The 17,924-nt window shown below is 22.1% G+C and overlaps 5 protein-coding genes across 5 annotated transcripts; all 5 read right to left on the bottom strand. All coding sequences in view use genetic code 6, as the record gives it.

The window, feature by feature from the left end:
* Positions 1 to 292: 292 nt before the first annotated feature.
* On the bottom strand, positions 293 to 2,707 carry TTHERM_00219460 (transmembrane protein, putative; the record flags this gene model as incomplete). Its single annotated transcript, XM_001020618.2, has 3 exons — positions 293 to 2,086; positions 2,173 to 2,510; positions 2,563 to 2,707. The coding sequence occupies 3 exons, from the start codon at positions 2,705 to 2,707 to the stop codon at positions 293 to 295; spliced, it is 2,277 nt and encodes a 758-aa protein (XP_001020618.2).
* Positions 2,708 to 3,301: 594 nt separating this feature from the next.
* TTHERM_00219450 (phosphatidylinositol 4-kinase) lies at positions 3,302 to 6,609 on the bottom strand (the record flags this gene model as incomplete). The annotated part of the gene is made up of 13 exons (XM_001020617.3): positions 3,302 to 3,403; positions 3,464 to 3,682; positions 3,742 to 4,040; positions 4,093 to 4,419; positions 4,476 to 4,583; positions 4,905 to 5,362; positions 5,412 to 5,494; positions 5,550 to 5,622; positions 5,686 to 5,884; positions 5,943 to 6,009; positions 6,069 to 6,149; positions 6,199 to 6,283; positions 6,356 to 6,609. The coding sequence occupies 13 exons, from the start codon at positions 6,607 to 6,609 to the stop codon at positions 3,302 to 3,304; spliced, it is 2,355 nt and encodes a 784-aa protein (XP_001020617.3).
* Positions 6,610 to 7,515: 906 nt separating this feature from the next.
* Positions 7,516 to 10,899, bottom strand: TTHERM_000219449 (phosphatidylinositol 4-kinase; the record flags this gene model as incomplete). Its single annotated transcript, XM_012798743.1, has 13 exons — positions 7,516 to 7,617; positions 7,680 to 7,892; positions 7,944 to 8,242; positions 8,305 to 8,688; positions 8,745 to 8,843; positions 8,907 to 9,499; positions 9,552 to 9,634; positions 9,690 to 9,762; positions 9,815 to 10,010; positions 10,063 to 10,114; positions 10,166 to 10,255; positions 10,309 to 10,393; positions 10,559 to 10,899. The coding sequence occupies 13 exons, from the start codon at positions 10,897 to 10,899 to the stop codon at positions 7,516 to 7,518; spliced, it is 2,610 nt and encodes an 869-aa protein (XP_012654197.1).
* An 836-nt stretch (positions 10,900 to 11,735) lies between these two features.
* TTHERM_00219449 (zinc finger, C3HC4 type (RING finger) protein) lies at positions 11,736 to 15,553 on the bottom strand (the record flags this gene model as incomplete). The annotated part of the gene is made up of 3 exons (XM_001470859.2): positions 14,294 to 15,553; positions 13,775 to 14,228; positions 11,736 to 13,723 (listed from the first exon to the last, which is right to left on the bottom strand). The coding sequence occupies exons 1-3, from the start codon at positions 15,419 to 15,421 to the stop codon at positions 11,736 to 11,738; spliced, it is 3,570 nt and encodes a 1,189-aa protein (XP_001470909.2). The 5' UTR covers positions 15,422 to 15,553.
* A 542-nt stretch (positions 15,554 to 16,095) lies between these two features.
* TTHERM_00219440 (D-alanyl-D-alanine carboxypeptidase) lies at positions 16,096 to 16,872 on the bottom strand (the record flags this gene model as incomplete). The annotated part of the gene is made up of 1 exon (XM_001020616.2): positions 16,096 to 16,872. The coding sequence occupies one exon, from the start codon at positions 16,870 to 16,872 to the stop codon at positions 16,096 to 16,098; it is 777 nt and encodes a 258-aa protein (XP_001020616.2).
* Positions 16,873 to 17,924: the final 1,052 nt, after the last annotated feature.

Below are 17,924 nucleotides of genomic sequence, written 5' to 3'. Positions count from 1 at the left end.
TTTTTTTAATTTCCTCAAGTTATTTTTTTGAATTTACTTTAATAATAATCATTCCATAAATATAGATGATTTTAAAAACAAAACCAATTACTTCAATTAATTAATTAATTAATTGATTGATTGATTTTGTCTGATAGTTCTATTTTCGTTGGTTAAATAATTAATATATTATTAACCTCAAATAAAATAAATACGAAAAATTGTAATGATAAAATATTTTACACAAACTTTTTGAAAAATTTTTTTATATTTACAAGAAAAGTATGCAAATAAAAATAAAATTATAATTGCATCAGTTGAATTTCCATTAATTTGATAGTTCTTCATCTATCTTTTTCTGCTCAAGCGACTACTTCCTATCAGGTTACTATTAATAGCTATTTTGGCGTTTTTATTAAACATTCTACATTTCTTTATTTTAATTGAATTATTGCTTATCTAATGAATTTTAAGGCTTTACAGATGGCAATTATGAGTAATCATTATCATATTCTTCTTAAGTGTCAAAAAAGGAATCTTTATCAATATTATTGTTTTTATTACTTTTTCTATCAGAATCTTTTAGAGCCACATCAGAAAGTTAATTTTTTTTATTATTAAAATTGTTTTAGTTGTTCTATGAAATATTTTCTGGACCATAAAAAAGTAAATTTTATTTTGATTTATTTAAATTTTAATTATTCTGCAGTTAATTTGAACCATTTATTAAATCATATTCATCATCTAAGTTTGGTTTTTTAAGTTCAGCTTGTGTTGGTTATTTTTAGAGCAAAGATTCATTTTATTTTCTCATTCTTTCTAAATATTTTTGTTTCATTTCTATCATCTGCTAATTTTATGCTTTGGGTTAGACAGCTGGAGGCTATTTTTGTAAATTTCCTATAATTTCCTTATCTGTAATTGCATGTTAGTTATTTTAGTTTTATGATATATTTATTACTTCAGGTATATTGTTTCGCATTGATTTTTATGCATATTGTTGCGATTCTAATCTTTCTTAGTTCAGAGATTACTCATACGCTAAATTTTAATTTGTCATAGAATTGTCTTGTTTAATCAAAACTGATTATTCTTGTTGCTAACTATTTTTTAGAGGAATTTAAATGCTATAGTCAAGCTAATTTTACTAATTTGAAAGATTATTATTAATATGTTAAGGATTATTCTAGCTTTAAGCAATATTTTAAACAACAAGTTCTTAATTTTTTTGATAATTTAATTTTTGGTTTTATTGATATTCTTCATTTTGTTATAAATGAGTTATCTTTTCTAAATAGTTGACTTCTTGTACAGTAGGATAGAATTTGCTACTAAAAACATCTTCAAGTATCATCAAAAAATTCAATACAAGGATACCAGGCCAAAGTAAGTAAACTAAATAAGAATAAACAGAGAGTATAATCACAACAACGACATAACAGTCAGCTAAAAAAGAAAAAATAAGTATTACCTTATTTTTAATTGGTCTTATTAAGAAGAATAACTTGAAGAAGATAACAATTATAACAATTAATGAGATTTCTACTTTATTATTATATTAAAATACTATAACTCCTGTCATTATGAGTTTTTAAATAAGAGACAATACTATCCAGCTACTAGTTACAATCTCAGTTGGTGACTGTGCAGATTTTTCAGATTTTTCTTAAATAGAGATATCAGTTAAAGGATCTTCAAAAGCAAATAAGAAGTGGCATTAATCTCTTCTTCTAAAAATTTCAATTTTCTTTTAAATTTAATCCTTAGGATAAGAATTTTAGGAAATTAAAATGCTCCTTATAATAAAAAGAGCCAAAACAAAATATAAAATTAATATTCCTAGTGAAATGTAATGAATTGCTTAAGTCCATTACAGATTTTTGAGTTATAAAAACAAGTTTAAAAAGCTCTCTTAAAAAGTAAAGTAGAATATGATGTATACATAATTCATAAAATTGAATCTAATATACTCACAAAAGCCTTTTCCCTAATTAATAATACTAATACCAGCACCAACAACTAAGAATAAGATCAATCCTACTGCCCATATAACGAATACTTACAATTAGTTTATTAAAAAATTAGAACTTTTTCCATTGATTAAAAACTATATTTAAAGATAAATTATTTAGTATTCTTACAGTTAATAATTTAAATCTGGTGAAAAAGCAATAGATTTTAGTAAATATTTACCTTATAATCAGGAGTTTAATTTTCATTACCCATATTCAAATATGTGTAAGTATTGCTAGCATTTAGTTGCATATCCTATCCATAAAAATGGTTTGCTATATAGTTTGGGATTAAAGTAGATAAGTTAGTCATTTAGAAAAGCTAAAAAGCAACAGTAGTTCTTGGTTCATAATATTGATGTATATAAAATAGAAGCCCTATAGTTTAGCATGTGTCAAGAAGCTTTCTTGTTAATGGAATATGCCTTTTAATAAATAGTGAAATAATCATTAGAGACAATAATCCATATTATAGAGCATAAACAAAGTCTTATAAATTAGAAACAGAGCTATCAAAATCTATTTTAAAAATTAAAAATTCCTTTTAAATTAAAATATGATTAATATTTACCATAGCAATTATAGCTAGAATCTGTATCTTATCCTTTAGGGCATAGACAACTATTGTCAAATAGATATCTAGAAGCATTACAAGCTGTACAATCAGCAAAGGTATTTTTTCCTTAATTACACGTTGCGCAAGTGGAATGGCACATTTTTCAAATTAGAAAAAGATATAAATCTTTAAAAAATCTATTTTAGTAGTACACAATCAATTTTGTTATTATAAGTAAAATTATTAACTATTAAATTACAAAAATATGCTTTTTGAAATATGAAAAATAATAACAAATACTTAAATAGTTAATAAACAACTAATAATTTACTTATGCAATATTTTATTCAAAAAAAAAGTATTTATCACACTTTCATTCATTTATAAAATTAATTTAAATGATAAAAGACAACTTAATCTATAACAAATCTCAACTGGCTTAAAAAAAACTATTCATTTCTTTGAATCATTTTTTTGATATACTTCTATAAAAATTCTTAATTAAAATCAAATTTGATTTATATTTTTAGTATTCAATCAAACATTAAATTAAAAAAATTTTAGATTTTATCTTTTTAAAAAATTTTTATAGTTAATAATAATATTTAATTTTCATACTTTATTAATTCACTTTCTTACTAAGAAAGTATTCAATAAATTAAATTCATAATTACTTACAGTTTTTTAGATATTTAAAAATATTAAATTCACCCACAAATAATTTATTTATGTATTTTAATTTAAAATTTAAGTTTCAAGGTTTTATTCCATTTGATTTTAATTGGAAATAGTCATAAAGATTTGTTCTTGTGTTGTCATAACTATCACTTACTAATTTCTCCACATATTGTCTAAGCTATTATTTTTATTAAAAATTAATTTAAAACGTATCAGATAGAATCATTTAATATTTTACTCCAACATCGTTATTTTTTAAGTCTTCTCTGAACCTTTATCTAAAAACTTACTAATCAAAGTATTTAAAGCATGGTAGATCTGAGTCTTCTTACATAATTTATACCATAAATATAATATCTTCTACTTTTTCTAAAATAGCCTAGAATCCCATAAATAAGAGATCTTTATAGTATGAATATTAATCTGATTGTTATCCTCCCATAAGCTGAACATATTCCTAAATAAATCAATAATTATATATATATATAACTTTTATTTCTAAAAATAATTTTCTACTTTAGTCAGCTTAAAAGGAGCATTTTCCCAATTCATATTTCCTGGAGAAATGCTAAACATAAAACCAAAATCAATATGAATTAAGCGACCTTCATTGTTAATTAAGATATTTCCATTATGCCTATCTTTGAATTAGAGCAAGTATGAAACTATTGAATATCCTGCTAAACTTTCAATGAAATTCTTTTAAGCTTCATCAAAATAATCTCCAAAAGTATCCTAATAAAAATCATATAAATTTGTGAATCCATCTACTTTCTTTTTAAGGGCATCGATTGATAGAGTATCTGGCAAAAACTCTATTTATAAAATTAATTCTTTAATTTTTAAATTAAAATTAAATTTTTTTACCTAAAATACCAGAAGAAGCAGACAGGACCAAAATTTCATAAGGTCTAAGCCAAAGTTTTAATCCTGCATCCATAAATATTTTTTAAAACTTATATATTAACTGCATAGCAAGGATTTCTTATCTAAGATCATCTCCTCCCTTGAATATAACTGCCCTACATTAATAGCTTTTATATTTCCCATATTCTGATTATGCCCTAATTAATTTCTTTTTATCTTCCCAGAATTCACCCCAAGGTTCTAATTTACGTACAGGTTCTGAATCTATATCTTACATACTTTTTATATCATCTTTATTATCAATGTGTGCAATAATATCTTAAATTTCTTTATATAAAAATACATTTAAATTAAAATGAAAATAAAAATAAGATTAAATTTACTTTAGACTTATTTAAAGTTCAATTTTTTAGAATTTGTCATTGTTTTTAGATTTGAGATTAATTCTTCATGCTTAATTCCTCTAACTGATTTTGATCTTTTTTTATTTTCTAATTTATAAAATATATGAATAATTAAAATTAATTATTAATATTTCATGAAAAATATATTTTTAATTATCAGACTATACTTTTTAAATAAAAAATTATTTTTAAAAAAACATTAAAAAATTAACTTTGAGTAAACCATAATTTTTCGAATAAATTAAAAATAAATTATCTTGATAATTTTAAATCAAAAATTTAGATTTTAATATAAAATAACGTTTAAGATTTATATTTTAATATGATTTGTAAAAGCAATTGCACAGTTTATAAATTAAAATAATTTAAAAAATTAAATTAAAAATTTAATTTTAAATAAATTTTTACTTGCTTTAAAAAATGCTGCCTTTATTGCATTCTTAAACTTTTATATTTTCTGAGCTTCTAATATTCCTTAAGATGTACTTCTTAATAATTTTTTTGGAGGAAATTTTTCATTGAATTTTTATTTGCTTTCTTTTAAAATTTCCTTTCTTGACCTTGTTTCTGGCTCTTAGTAATTCATTGATGTTTTTTTAAAATATTTAATTCCTTAAGTTTTTAACATTTCTTCTTTTTTTTACTCTTCTTCTTCCTTTTTCTTTTCTTATTCTAACAATACTACTAAATTATCATTGTACTTATTTTATTTATTATTTTATGAAGGAGTTTGAGCTTTTACTGCTTAAGCCAATCTTGCTACTAATTGCTTGATCTTTGAATTCTGTTAATTTAACAACTAAGTTGCTTACAAATCTGAATTTGACTCTCTATTTGTTCTTCCGTTAATCTTCAGTTCTTCTATGCTAATATATTTTTAAATATTTATATATTAAATTTTAAAAGATTTTTTACTCTATTGTTTCAATTGCAACTCTATAAGGAACTCTTGTTCTTGTATTAAAGCAAGTAACTTCATCGGAAATAATTTTAACAACCTTTTTTAATTATTTTTGATTATCAGCTTTTTATTGTTTTATAAAAATCAATTACTAGATTTGAACTATATTTTGATTTCAATGGTCTTCTAAATGGAATGGTGATACCTTCATATTAAGTATCAGTGCTATTTTTTAACAATTTTCATTTATAAAGAAGAACATTTCAATAGATATTTGATTGAATTTACTTAACTTTCCTTAAAGTATTAATTATCCAAAAATTTTCATTATCCATAAATTCTTTTAATTTAGCTTTTTAATCTGGTTTTTCAATTCCTTTTAATAAGAGAGAGTAGTTTACCATATTACCTAAGAAAGAATCATTTAGCTTAATATAATCTATTCTAGCTCCTTTTTCATTAGCTTGATTAATTATTTCTTAAGTTGCTTATATAAATAAATTATTTATTTAATTTCATTTAATTTTTAAAATTGCATAAACTACGTCGATTCTCTTTAAGATAAAAGCAAGATCTGCAACTAATCCCATTTACATATGATTTTTCAACATCCTTTTTGAATATTTTTTACATATTTTAATAAATAATATCTATCTAAAATGTTTATTTACTTCTTTAAATTTTTGTAAATTCCTTTATTCATCAACATCTAATTTTATATTAACACTGTATGCATCAACAATAGATCTCACCTATGTAATAATTATCAGTTTAAATTTTTGTAATAAAAATAAATTCTACTAAAAAGTAAAAGCTTGCTGATGTAGCACACTTATCTACTAAGAACTTTTCTAAAGATTGAGATCCTCTTTAAATGCATAAATAACTAAAATTCATATAGAAATGTTTATGATTCTATCTCTAATCCTTTTTATATACTAACAATAAATAATATTACCATAATTGTGTCATGAAAAAGTTCAACTCTGCTTCTGAGTAATTGTATAGTTTATTTATTATAAAATCATGCACTCCAATATATTCATAGAATAGGTATAAATACTTAAGAAGCTTTTCTATTTATATTGATGGTTCGTTTAATTCTTGTAATATTCTTCTCGTTTGCTATTTATTTGGTTTTATATCGAACACTGAGTGTCTACCCAAATTATTGTTTTCTGGGTCTTTAATCACAATACTAATTGCATCCATTTTGCTAAAATTTATAACTAAAAATTAATGTTTATTAATTTATATTGATATGTAATTAAAGTAAAACAATCAATTTGATATATAAATAAAATTATAATATATACGCATACCCTCAAAGTCAATCAATTTTTTAAAATGTTAAAATTCTAAATATCAAATCATTAAATTTAAACTACTTAAGCTAAGATTTTGATAGGATTTCTATAAGTCAGTCAATTTAACTTAAGGAAATTCATCTAAATAGGTTTTAATTAAATAGAAAATACATATAATTAAAAGAAAAATTTATCTATTTCTAAAATTTTTGGAATTATTTCAGTAAAAGTTAAAATAGTTAATCTATTAAATGTTATATAATTCAAATCCTCATTTCAAATTAAATAATAATTAAAAGGCTATGATTTAAATTTCAGCTAGATAAAAAACACTTAAAAACTAAATATTTTATCAAAAATTTTTAATAGAAAGTTAATTTAAATAAATTATTAAAGAAATAATATTAAAAACCATAAATATTCACAATATTTCGAAAAATAAATAAGAAAATTAATTACAATATTTTATTTATTAATTTTAGATAATCAATTATATTAATTATCGATCAAAAATTGATAACTAGTTAAATTTTATTATAAATACTCATAGATTTGATATAAATAATTAATTACACTTCGATAAAATTTGTTCTTTGAAGAACTAAAAACTCATAAAATTGAATTGATAATTTTATTAAAATTATTGATGAGATTTATTTGTATTTTATTAATAATTTTATTTTGTTTAGTAAGATATTTAATTTATAAGATTTTATTTAATTTATTAGAAGGTAAATTTATTTTTTTAGCCAATTTAGTTAATTAATTAGTGAATTAATTTATCATTAATTTGAAAATATTTTTTTGTTAATCAAGGTGCAATACCATTTGTCATTTTTTAGAAATTATCATATTATTTTGTTCTCCAATTATCATAACTATCGTTGATAAGCTTATTCACATACAAAAGGAGCTATTTATTTAAATTTATTAAAAAAGCTATTTATAAATATTGATATCAAAAATTAAATTTACATTTTTTTCATCTAAATGTTCCTAGAAACGCTCTCTAAAAACTTTAATGTCAAAACCTCTGAAACAAGGAAGATCTGATTCTTCTTACATTATTTAAACTAAAAAGATAATTTCATCAACGTATTTTTAAAGCTCTTTAAAACCTTAAAAGACGAGGTTTTTGTACCTCTCAAATCCTTCAGATTCTTTTCCTCCCATAAGTTATGCATATTCCTTATTTAATAAAAAATATGTTTTAATAAATTGATTAATTTATTTGATTACTTTTGTCAACTTGAAAGGCGCATTTTCAAAATTGATACCACCAGGAGAAATACAAAACATAAACCCATAGTCAATATGAATAAGATGTCCACTGTTATCTATGAGTATATTTCCATTATGCCTATCTTTAAATTAAAGAAGATAACAAACTATAGAATAACCAGCAAGACTTTCTATGAAATTGCTTTATGCTTATTAAAATTATTTGCCAAAATAGTCTTTGTAAAAATCATAAAGGCATGTAAATTTTGGAACTTTCTTTTTGAGTCCATCTATTGAATACGTATTTGGCAGAAACTCTAATTTATATAATCAAAAATTAAAATAATCTAAAACAATAGTTGAATATTTATTTATTTACCTATAATACCAGATGAAGCAGAAGTAACTATAATTTCGTATGGACGTAGCCACAGCTAAAGATTTGCTTTTTAAAATATTGACTAAAATTTATAAATCAATTGCATTGCAAGCAATTCTTAACGAAGATCATCTCCTCCCTTGAAAATAACTGCCCTTAATTTATAAGACTTGAACTACCCATAAGGAGACTCTCTTTTAATTTTAATAATTTTATCTTCCCAAACATCCTCCCAAGGAAATTTTCTTTTGATGCTAAAGGAACTAATTTATTTTTGAGAAATATCTTCATCTTCATTGAGCAAGTCAACATTTGATATTTTAGTGTGTTCTATTTATTCTTCAAGCTCATCATAATGCAAATGCTTGTAAATCATTTAAATTTCTAATTTATTTTTATAAAAACTACTTGTTTGTTTTATATTTAAAATTATGAGTTACCTTTTTCAAATTAGGGGTAATTTCTTTGCAAATGTTTAAAAAATCTCAGCACATCAATGACTTTTAAGTCCTTTAAAGAAACTTTCCTTCTTTTCTTCACTAAATAAAAATAAAATAATTAGCTAAAATGTTAAGAACTTGCTAAAAAGGGGTAAAAATTACAATTCAACTTCTCCTTGGCATTAACATATTAATGTCTTTCACGAAAGGGATTATTAACATTTCTATCTGTTACTATGCTGCTTCTTCTTTGAATAACATTTTTTTTCTCCTTAAAGTAAATATTAAATCTTTTAATATTTTCTTGATACTTCTATAATCTCTCGCCTTCTAAAAATGTTTCTTACAACTTAAAATTTTTCTAAAATTTCTTCAATGCTCTAAATGCACTATCATCTGGTACTAAGGATTTTGATTTTTTGTACAATCTATGAAACTTTTCTACACTAGTGAGTTCTTCATCTTAATTTAACAAATTGACCAATTCACCTTTTTTTTAAATTTTCATTTGAGAGTTTCTAATTTCATTTAATTTTATTTCCTAATTTTCTGCCTCACAAGCCCAAATACTAAATGTTCTACCATATTTATTTATTTTATCAGTTGATTCATTTTATTTAATAACAGATTGCTAAGAAGTTTCTGCTTAATCATTATTATTTTCAGAAAACTCAGGTCCATCTCCAATAATACCTACATCATCCAAGTCAGTTTCACTTACAACCTTCTTTTTTACTTATTTAAGCTCATTTATACTATTAATAAAAGGTTGGCTTAATTTATTTCAATTTTTAAACAAAAAGATACTCAATAGTTTCTATGGCAACACGGTAAGGTACTCTCATTTTAGTGTTAAAGCAAGTAACTTCTTCATGCACTATTCTAACTATCTGTATTTAAATGATTATTCAGCTTAATTGAATTCATTTTAACTAAAAAATTTACGAATGTAGAGTTCAATTGCTAGTTGTAATCTTCTCTAAACGGTATAAAAATTCCTTAAAAAAATTCATTATTCCTATTAATTATATTAAATATTGAATATTTTCTTTAATATTTTCAAAAATTACGGATTTTATTCTCTTAAATTTTTTAGCCATTTATTTGCTCTTTTCATATACATCTTGAGCTTATCTTTTCTTTCATCCTATTCATGTTTCTTTAAAGTTAAAGATATGTTAACCATATTTTTAATAAATGTTTTGATTGAATTATTGTATTTAGCTCTTTCATTTGATTCCTTAACTTAACTTGGCGTTTTATTTTCTTTTTAAATAAATTTTACATTTAAATAGATTAAAGCTTACTAAATAGTTACCTTAAATCAATGATGATTGCATGCTTGCGTTAATGAAAGAATTTTCTACAGTCTTTTTAGATAAATATTAACATTATATTTGATAAAAATATTTAATCTTTACTTTTAATAGATCTTTGATTCTTTCATTTTCTGCTTTTTTTGCTTCATCTAACTTCAAAGACTCACTGAATGAATCTAGTGACCAATAAATCTATTTTAATTATAAAATCGCTTTAAATAATCTAAAAAATTTTAGTTATTTACCAAAAGGTAGAGGTTAATGCTCCTCGAACTCATATCAACAAGAAACTTTTTTAACATTTCTGAATCACGTGTAATGTACAGATAACTATTTAATTTAAAATGGGTATTTTTAAAATAATATTCCTAAGTGGTCATATATTTTAAAAAATGCTTCAAATATTTAAATTATTAATCCATTAAATAGCTATCTTAAGTTAATTGAGCACATCTTTTTATAATAAATTTGTTAATTCTTAATGTAAAATATTACCAGAGTTCTGACATATAAAAGTTTAAATCTGCTTCACCGTAGCTATAAAGCTTATTAACTAAGTAATCATGAATTCCTATTTTGGTGTATTGATAGTAAAAGTGTTTTAAAAGCTAATCTATTTTAAAATCTTTTCTATTAAAAAGCTTAAAAAGTTCTTTTGTGCTTATATGATCGCTATCTCTATCTTTGGTAGGACTTTAAGAAAAACTATCATCTGGTGCAGTTGTTATTCCTAGTAATGCTCCTGTTTATTGCAATTCCTCTATATTAACTGGTAATTTAGAAAACCAAGTTGGTCTCTTTTACTCAACTGTTTCTTTAACAGGCCTTTTATTCATAATGCTAGCTAATTTGCTATTAAATTTGTTAAATTTTGTGATAACAGCTGTAAATTTAATCTAAAAGTTTTATTTTAATAAGACAAAATATTATTGGATATTATTATGCAAAATAAATAAATTTCTTTATTTCTTTAACAAAAATTACTCTCTAAAAATACACCGACTTTATTCTTCATTTAAAAAAAATTTTAGTTAAATTCATGTTAAGTTAAAGTTTTTGAAATAATAAGTGTTAATACTATTTATTTTTTCTATCTTTACATTGTTTAAATTGCATTTTGACTAAATTTAGAAAACTTTCTTTAACATTCTTACTCAAAAAAAAAAAAAACATATAAAACCATTAAAAATTAATTTTTGCAAATTAATAATTTTCTTTTTCTATTTTTAATTATTCTAAGATAAAATATTCCGATAAATAAATTTTTTTTTCTTTCCAGTTATAACTTAAAAAACTGAATTGATTATTTTCTACTTAGAATAAATTATACTAAAAGTTAGTGATAAAGACAAATACGCATTATTGAATTGACAAATTTAGTGAAATTATTAATTAAATCAAATCAATATTAGAAAATAAGAAAAATTATCCAGAATTGAAAGAAATATCTAAGTAAAATTTAGTTGATTATTCATTCATGCTTCAAAATAAAGAAATAATATTCTATATAAATTTTCCTTATAATAAATTAGAAGTAGTTGTATTAAGCTATTTACTTATTTAATAACTACTGTTCAGATTTATTTGAAAACTTAATTATAAAAATTAAACTAAATAAAATATTTGAATTCAAACAATTTAAGAAATTGTGAAGACTAAATTAAGAAATAATTCAAGATTTTATTTCTTAACTATTTCTAATCTAACTTTTTAAAAAAATTTTATGTTCCTATTGTGAAACCAAAGTTTCGTTTTATGTTTTTATTTTGTTATTTAAAATGCTTGAAGCATTTTATAAGAGTATTGGAGATGAACAGGGTTGATATTTTTATATTTAATGATTATTAAAGCTGTTTTTTTAAGGAGTTATAAACAATTTAGGACTAGGATTGGTATCCTTTGAGCTCAAGCTATTTAAGTTAAGTTATTTTGTTTATTTTGTTTGTTTTGTTCTCTTTGAAGGAGTTGTGTCTTATTAAATAATCTTTTTATTATTTCGGATAGCTGTATGAGATTTCTCTTTACATTTATTAACTTATTTTATCTAATTTGATTTAGTTAAATCTTCTGTTTACAAACGGAAAATTGAGGGATCAAAATCTTCATTCAATTCTAATTTTTAAGTTATTGAGTCAATTTTACAAGGAGATTCTTGTCTATTTTCAAGATCAATTAACTCGCAATTAAATTAATCATCGCTTTGCTTCAATTTTTATCCAAAATTATTTTCATTCATACTTTTATTACTTTCTTTTATAGAATGATTTATATCGTTTTATTTGTTTTTTGAAGTTTCACTTAAATCTAAATTTACATTTTTTTATTATTGTTGATTTTATAAATCTATTTATTTTGTTTTAATTTCTATATGGTTTTTAATTTAATTGTTAGTTTGATTTATATTCAGATTTATTATGCTTTCATCGTCACTTATATTTTATTTTATATTTTCCTAATTAAGGGAATCTTTTCTAATACTTTTATAATCTCCTGCTATTTGCTGTTCTTCTATTTTCTAATTGAAGTTATCTTTTTCAATAGTCTTCATGCTAGAATTATCTTCTTCAATATTTAGAATTTATTTGCTTTATTCAGATTTTTTAAACCAACTCTCTCTTAAGTGCTTTCTTTTTCTAAAACATTATGAGTTTTCTTACTAGCAATCTTCAATCTGTATAGAATTATTTAATGAAATACATTCGAACATATTTTAATTATCATTTTATTTCAAATCAATATGCTTATTGCTTCCATTTTAATTCAAATCACTCTTATTTTCTTATTAAATACTCAAACTGTCATTTTTAATTTTCGAGTTTTACTCAATAATTTACTCGTTCTAAATTTATTAAATACAAATATCTTAATTTTATTCCTCAAGCTATTCTTTTTTTTCTTCTTCCTCTTCATTTTCAACTTCTATCACTTTTTGAGTATTTGTTTCTATTTTAGGTTTTGGGATTCTAACAATTGCTCCATTAAAAGAAACTTCTTAATACTCGACTTGAGTAGGTCTTTAAATACTTTTTGAATTGTTTTAACCCAGCTAATTAGTTTATTAAATGTTATCTGTTTCAGTTTTTTAACCATTATTTAATATATTTCCTTAAGTCTATGAGTTATGATAGAACTCTCCTTGCAAGCTATTAAATCTTTTTAATTATTTTACTTTGTTAAAAGGAAACATAGGAGTCTTTCTATAAAACTATTACTATTGATTTGATTCAGCAACTTACTCTCCAAAAGTAGTAGATTTTGATTTAGGTTAACCTAAAAACAAATTTATAGAATAAGCACTTCTATCATTCATCATAATTCTGAGCTATTTTCTTACTTGAATAGAATACCAATATTTTAATTTTCTCCTTTGCAGGTCTTTTCTACAGTTTGGACAATTTTCTTAACTTTTCAGCCACTACAATAAGCACTCACTATGAAAAATATGATCACATATAGTAATTCTAATTTAATCACTCTCTTAAAACTCTATTAAGCAAACAGAGCATTACTCTTCTTATATTGGATTCTATTATTATTGCACTTAATTTTCTTAATTCTGCTAACATTCTATGTCTTTACTCAAACCACCATCTTCTTAATTTTCACATTAGATTTCATCTTCATCTTGAAAGCTCTCTACATTTGCTTAGTTGAATTACACTTTTAAATTATTAGATAAAATATTTACTAAAAATAAAAAAAAATATTTACCTGAATTTTCAAAATTGTTTGAATTATTTCTAAATAAATTTATTTCGTTTTAATCTTAATAAGCATTTTCAAAATTTTGTTAATTTATGAAAGCATTTGTTTAGTCTTACTAGTTCTCATTTAGTATTGAAACATCATTATTAGTTCTTTTATTTTATAATGTAGAAATATCATTTCTTTCTTAATCAATTTATTGGTGTTAATTTTATTAAATCGTTTTCAATGACATTTCTTTTCCAAATTTTTAACTTTCCATTTATTCTTATTGAATTTATTTCTAAAACTATTATGCCAGCAATAATTCACATGCTAAATTTTTGTAAGGATGTTTCAATCTTTCTAAAATATCTTTATAAATTCTAATAGGCATATACTTTTCAACCATATCATTGCTCAAAGTAAGTTTGCTTGGAGATACCCTATTAGTGCGCCTATTCACAATTGACTCTAAAGCCTTTTTTTTCATATATAAAATAAGTTTTTTTATAAAATGATGAATAATAATATATCTTTTTATACTTGCTAAAATCTACTTCTTTCTAACTGCCTTCTTTTGTAAGCTCTGTAAACTAAAAGCATAAGCCATAGAAGTACTATAACTCCAAAACCAGAAAAGAAAAAAATAAAGATTTTAGTTTTTAATGAATCATCTTCTTGATTCTACTAATTAACTACTTCAACTGAAATATAACTAGTTGAAGTATAGTTTGAATAAATAGAAATAACCAAATGATTTTTATCAGCCAAACTTTATATTTGCTATGATACAAAATTCAAACTATATTCATTTGTTATCATATATTAAGTGGAGTCTGAATTCGTCAAAGAAGGGATTTAGTTACCTTACTTATTTACAAATATATATGAGATTATTAAATATTCCGGCCCATTACTACTGCTAGGAGAAGTATCTAAAAGTCTTACTTTAGAATTGCTTTCCTTTTAAAAATTAATTTAAACCATAGAAAGTTACTCTTGCTTGAAAGAAGCATCATTAAAATTAATGCTCAAATATTAAGTTTATTGAAATTGAATATATCCTTTCCATACATTATTCAATTTTAGTTATGGAGCTTAAACACTACAATCATTTTTGAAGTATCCAGGATTGCATTAACATTAACACGAAGTTAAGCAACTTCCTTAGTTAGAACACTATTAAGGGCACATTTATTAATCACTGGTTTCTAATTATAAAGTATAAACTAAACTATTGAGTGCTCTACTCATAATAACACTGATATATATTTGATCTCCAACACTAATTTATTAAGGCTAATAAAATAAATAGTGATTTAAGCTATTTTATTAGTAACTTTACGTATCACACTAGTCTGCTGATACACTTAATAGATAGTTAGAATCATTGCTTTTAACTAATACAGAATTATTTTTAGTAGAACACATCTCAACCTTATAACTACTGTTCTAAATAACTTATGATTTAAGAATGAGACTAACCATTATATATTTTTGTGATTTCACTTTATAAACGAACGAACTCTATTAATCAATTTACTAAAATGAAATAGGTGTTTATTCATCAATCTCATTAACATCTTAGCTTTGTAATTATCTAATTTCACTAGCAGTTAAAATAAAATGGAAAAAAACTAGCATCAAAAAAACGGATTTAATTTCTTTCATGATTTTTTAAATTCTAGCTTTTTTAATGGATCTACACTTGCTTTAAGTAAAAAAATATGTGATTCTTTAAGCTGTATTTGGTTTATCTGAGCTTAAAAATAATTCAGATTATTTAATTTGCTATTAACCACTTTTAAATTAATAAAGATAACACACAAAGTATTTATTACTTTTCCATATGAAAATAATCAATTTAAAAATTAAATTACTTCTAAAATAACCACATACATAATCGCAAAATATCACTATAACCTTATATATTTATTAATTGCTTATATTTATATCAATTTTTTTTATTAGAATTTCTATTCAAAAACCAAAAAGTTATAAAATAAATTTAACAAATTTAAAATTCATTATTTCAACAAGCTTATTTTTTATCTTTATATCGAATATTTAAAATAATAATCAAATAAGCTAGTTTTTAAATTATTAAATTATATTATAAAACAAAAACTTTTAAATCTATGTGATATTACTTTTATAAATTTTATAAATGGAAAAAAATGCAAAAAAAAAACATCTTTAAACTCTAAAATAATTTATTAAAATTGTAAAAAAAAATTTTGTAAATGAATTACTCACAAAAAAATAATATATATTAGATTAATTCATTATATTTTATTTTTTTAAATGAAATTATAAATTTATTATAAACAGAGACTTCTTTCTATTCAATAAGATTCATGACTTTATTTCCAGTTTAAGCACTCTTTATTAATAGATAATACGTAGTCTTGGATGGAACGAATCTTGGAAGCATCTTATGAACCAGAGAAACCTTGAATATCATCATAACTTATATTATCTTTATAGTATTAGAGTAATTACTAAGAAATAGGCATGTAACTCCAGTGCCATTATTCAAGATTATAACCTCTATCTCTAGATCCATCATTTTTAGGACTATAAGGTTAACAAAATCCAAATCTTTTAGCATTTTTTTTTAGCCAGTTATACTCTATTAAACCTTATCCTGATTCGAAATACTCAGGTTCCACACTATTTATATCCATATCAGTACCCCAATGATGTCTACTGGTTGTAGGCATAGCAGAATATTTCATAATTTCTAGAGCAATTTATTCATCTGTTTTAAGAGGATCTCCGTTTTTTAACTGCTAAAATTTGGTTTACCAAATTCGTTTTTGGTATGAAAAATTTCTTAAAGCACTTATTAATATCAGGGTTATATTATCTTTCTTAGCTTCTATATGCATCCTCTCGAAAGCATGTAATGCATCTTAATGAAGCATATATAACTTTCCTGGTTCTTAGTATGTTAAATTCTAGGGTACATTCTTGAATGCAGAGAAATCTTAAGGCTCATACATACCTAAAACCCAATCCTTTTTAATAGGTTCCTAAGTTGAGTTATTTTAGGTAAATGCGAAACTTATCTAAATAAGAAAAGCTAATAAAACGAAAAATACCAATTATTTTTACATCATTTATTTTGCTTGAAATTAATTAGCACTAAATCTTAATAAAAAATCTTTTTTATTAAATTATAGTTTAATCTTATATCAGAGTTTTAATAAATAAACTAAATTAGTTTACTCTTTAAAAGAAGGTTGTAAAAAAAAAAGAAAATACATTTTTAACTTCTCAATAATGTAATTTCTTAATAGTACGAAAATTTAATAATTTTGTTGAAATCTATTAAAAATCTTAATTTTAACCAAGTATGATAAATTATTAAATAATTAAATTTCTTAAAAAATTACTCTATTTAAAAAAATTAATATTATTTTAATTTTAGAAGCACTTTAGTAGACTAAATAATTTGAGAAAATTTTTATTCAAGTTTGAGATAATTTTACACTTAATTTCCTTTTAAATTAAGAATTAAACGTTTGATTTTTTAATTAAAATTTATCTTTGATAAATGATTAAATAAACATTTTTATTTATTCTGTTTTATGAAAAATAATTTTGAGTTATTTTTTTATTTGAAATAATAAAAATTTATAACTTTTTTAATAAAAAATTAAAATTAACTTTATGAATATATAATAAAAGTTTGATCTGAAATACATTTTTTTTAAATTCTATAGTTTTTTTAATAAATATTTTGGAAAGCTATTATTAACAATTAAATTAAAAAAAACTAAATTATTGAATGAATTATCAAAGAATTATTTCAAAAAAAATTATATTATGAAGAATTAAATAATAATATAAGTACATCTTAGTATTTTAAATATCATAAATTTTTTGAAAAATATGAATTAAACTTCCTTACTAAAATATATTATCTTAATTACTCTAATATTAAGGTAATTTATATTAATGCAGATTTTTTAGTTTTTTTTAGAATTTGAATAAGGCAAATTTTTTACAAAATTTAGACAAGGACAAAAAATAAAAGAAAATACAAACCAGTTAGTTATTAATTAATTCTTGGTTGAAAGTGTAGTAAACTAAATAAATTATATGTATATATTTTTTTTTGGTAAAGATGTTCTTAATAAAAGTAGATAATAAATAAATAGAATAAATA

The sequence above is a fragment of the Tetrahymena thermophila genome, assembly GCF_000189635.1.
Source record: "Tetrahymena thermophila SB210 genomic scaffold scf_8254564, whole genome shotgun sequence".
Classification (NCBI taxonomy): Eukaryota; Ciliophora; class Oligohymenophorea; order Hymenostomatida; family Tetrahymenidae; genus Tetrahymena; species Tetrahymena thermophila.
This window is presented reverse-complemented; position numbering and strand designations above follow the sequence as displayed.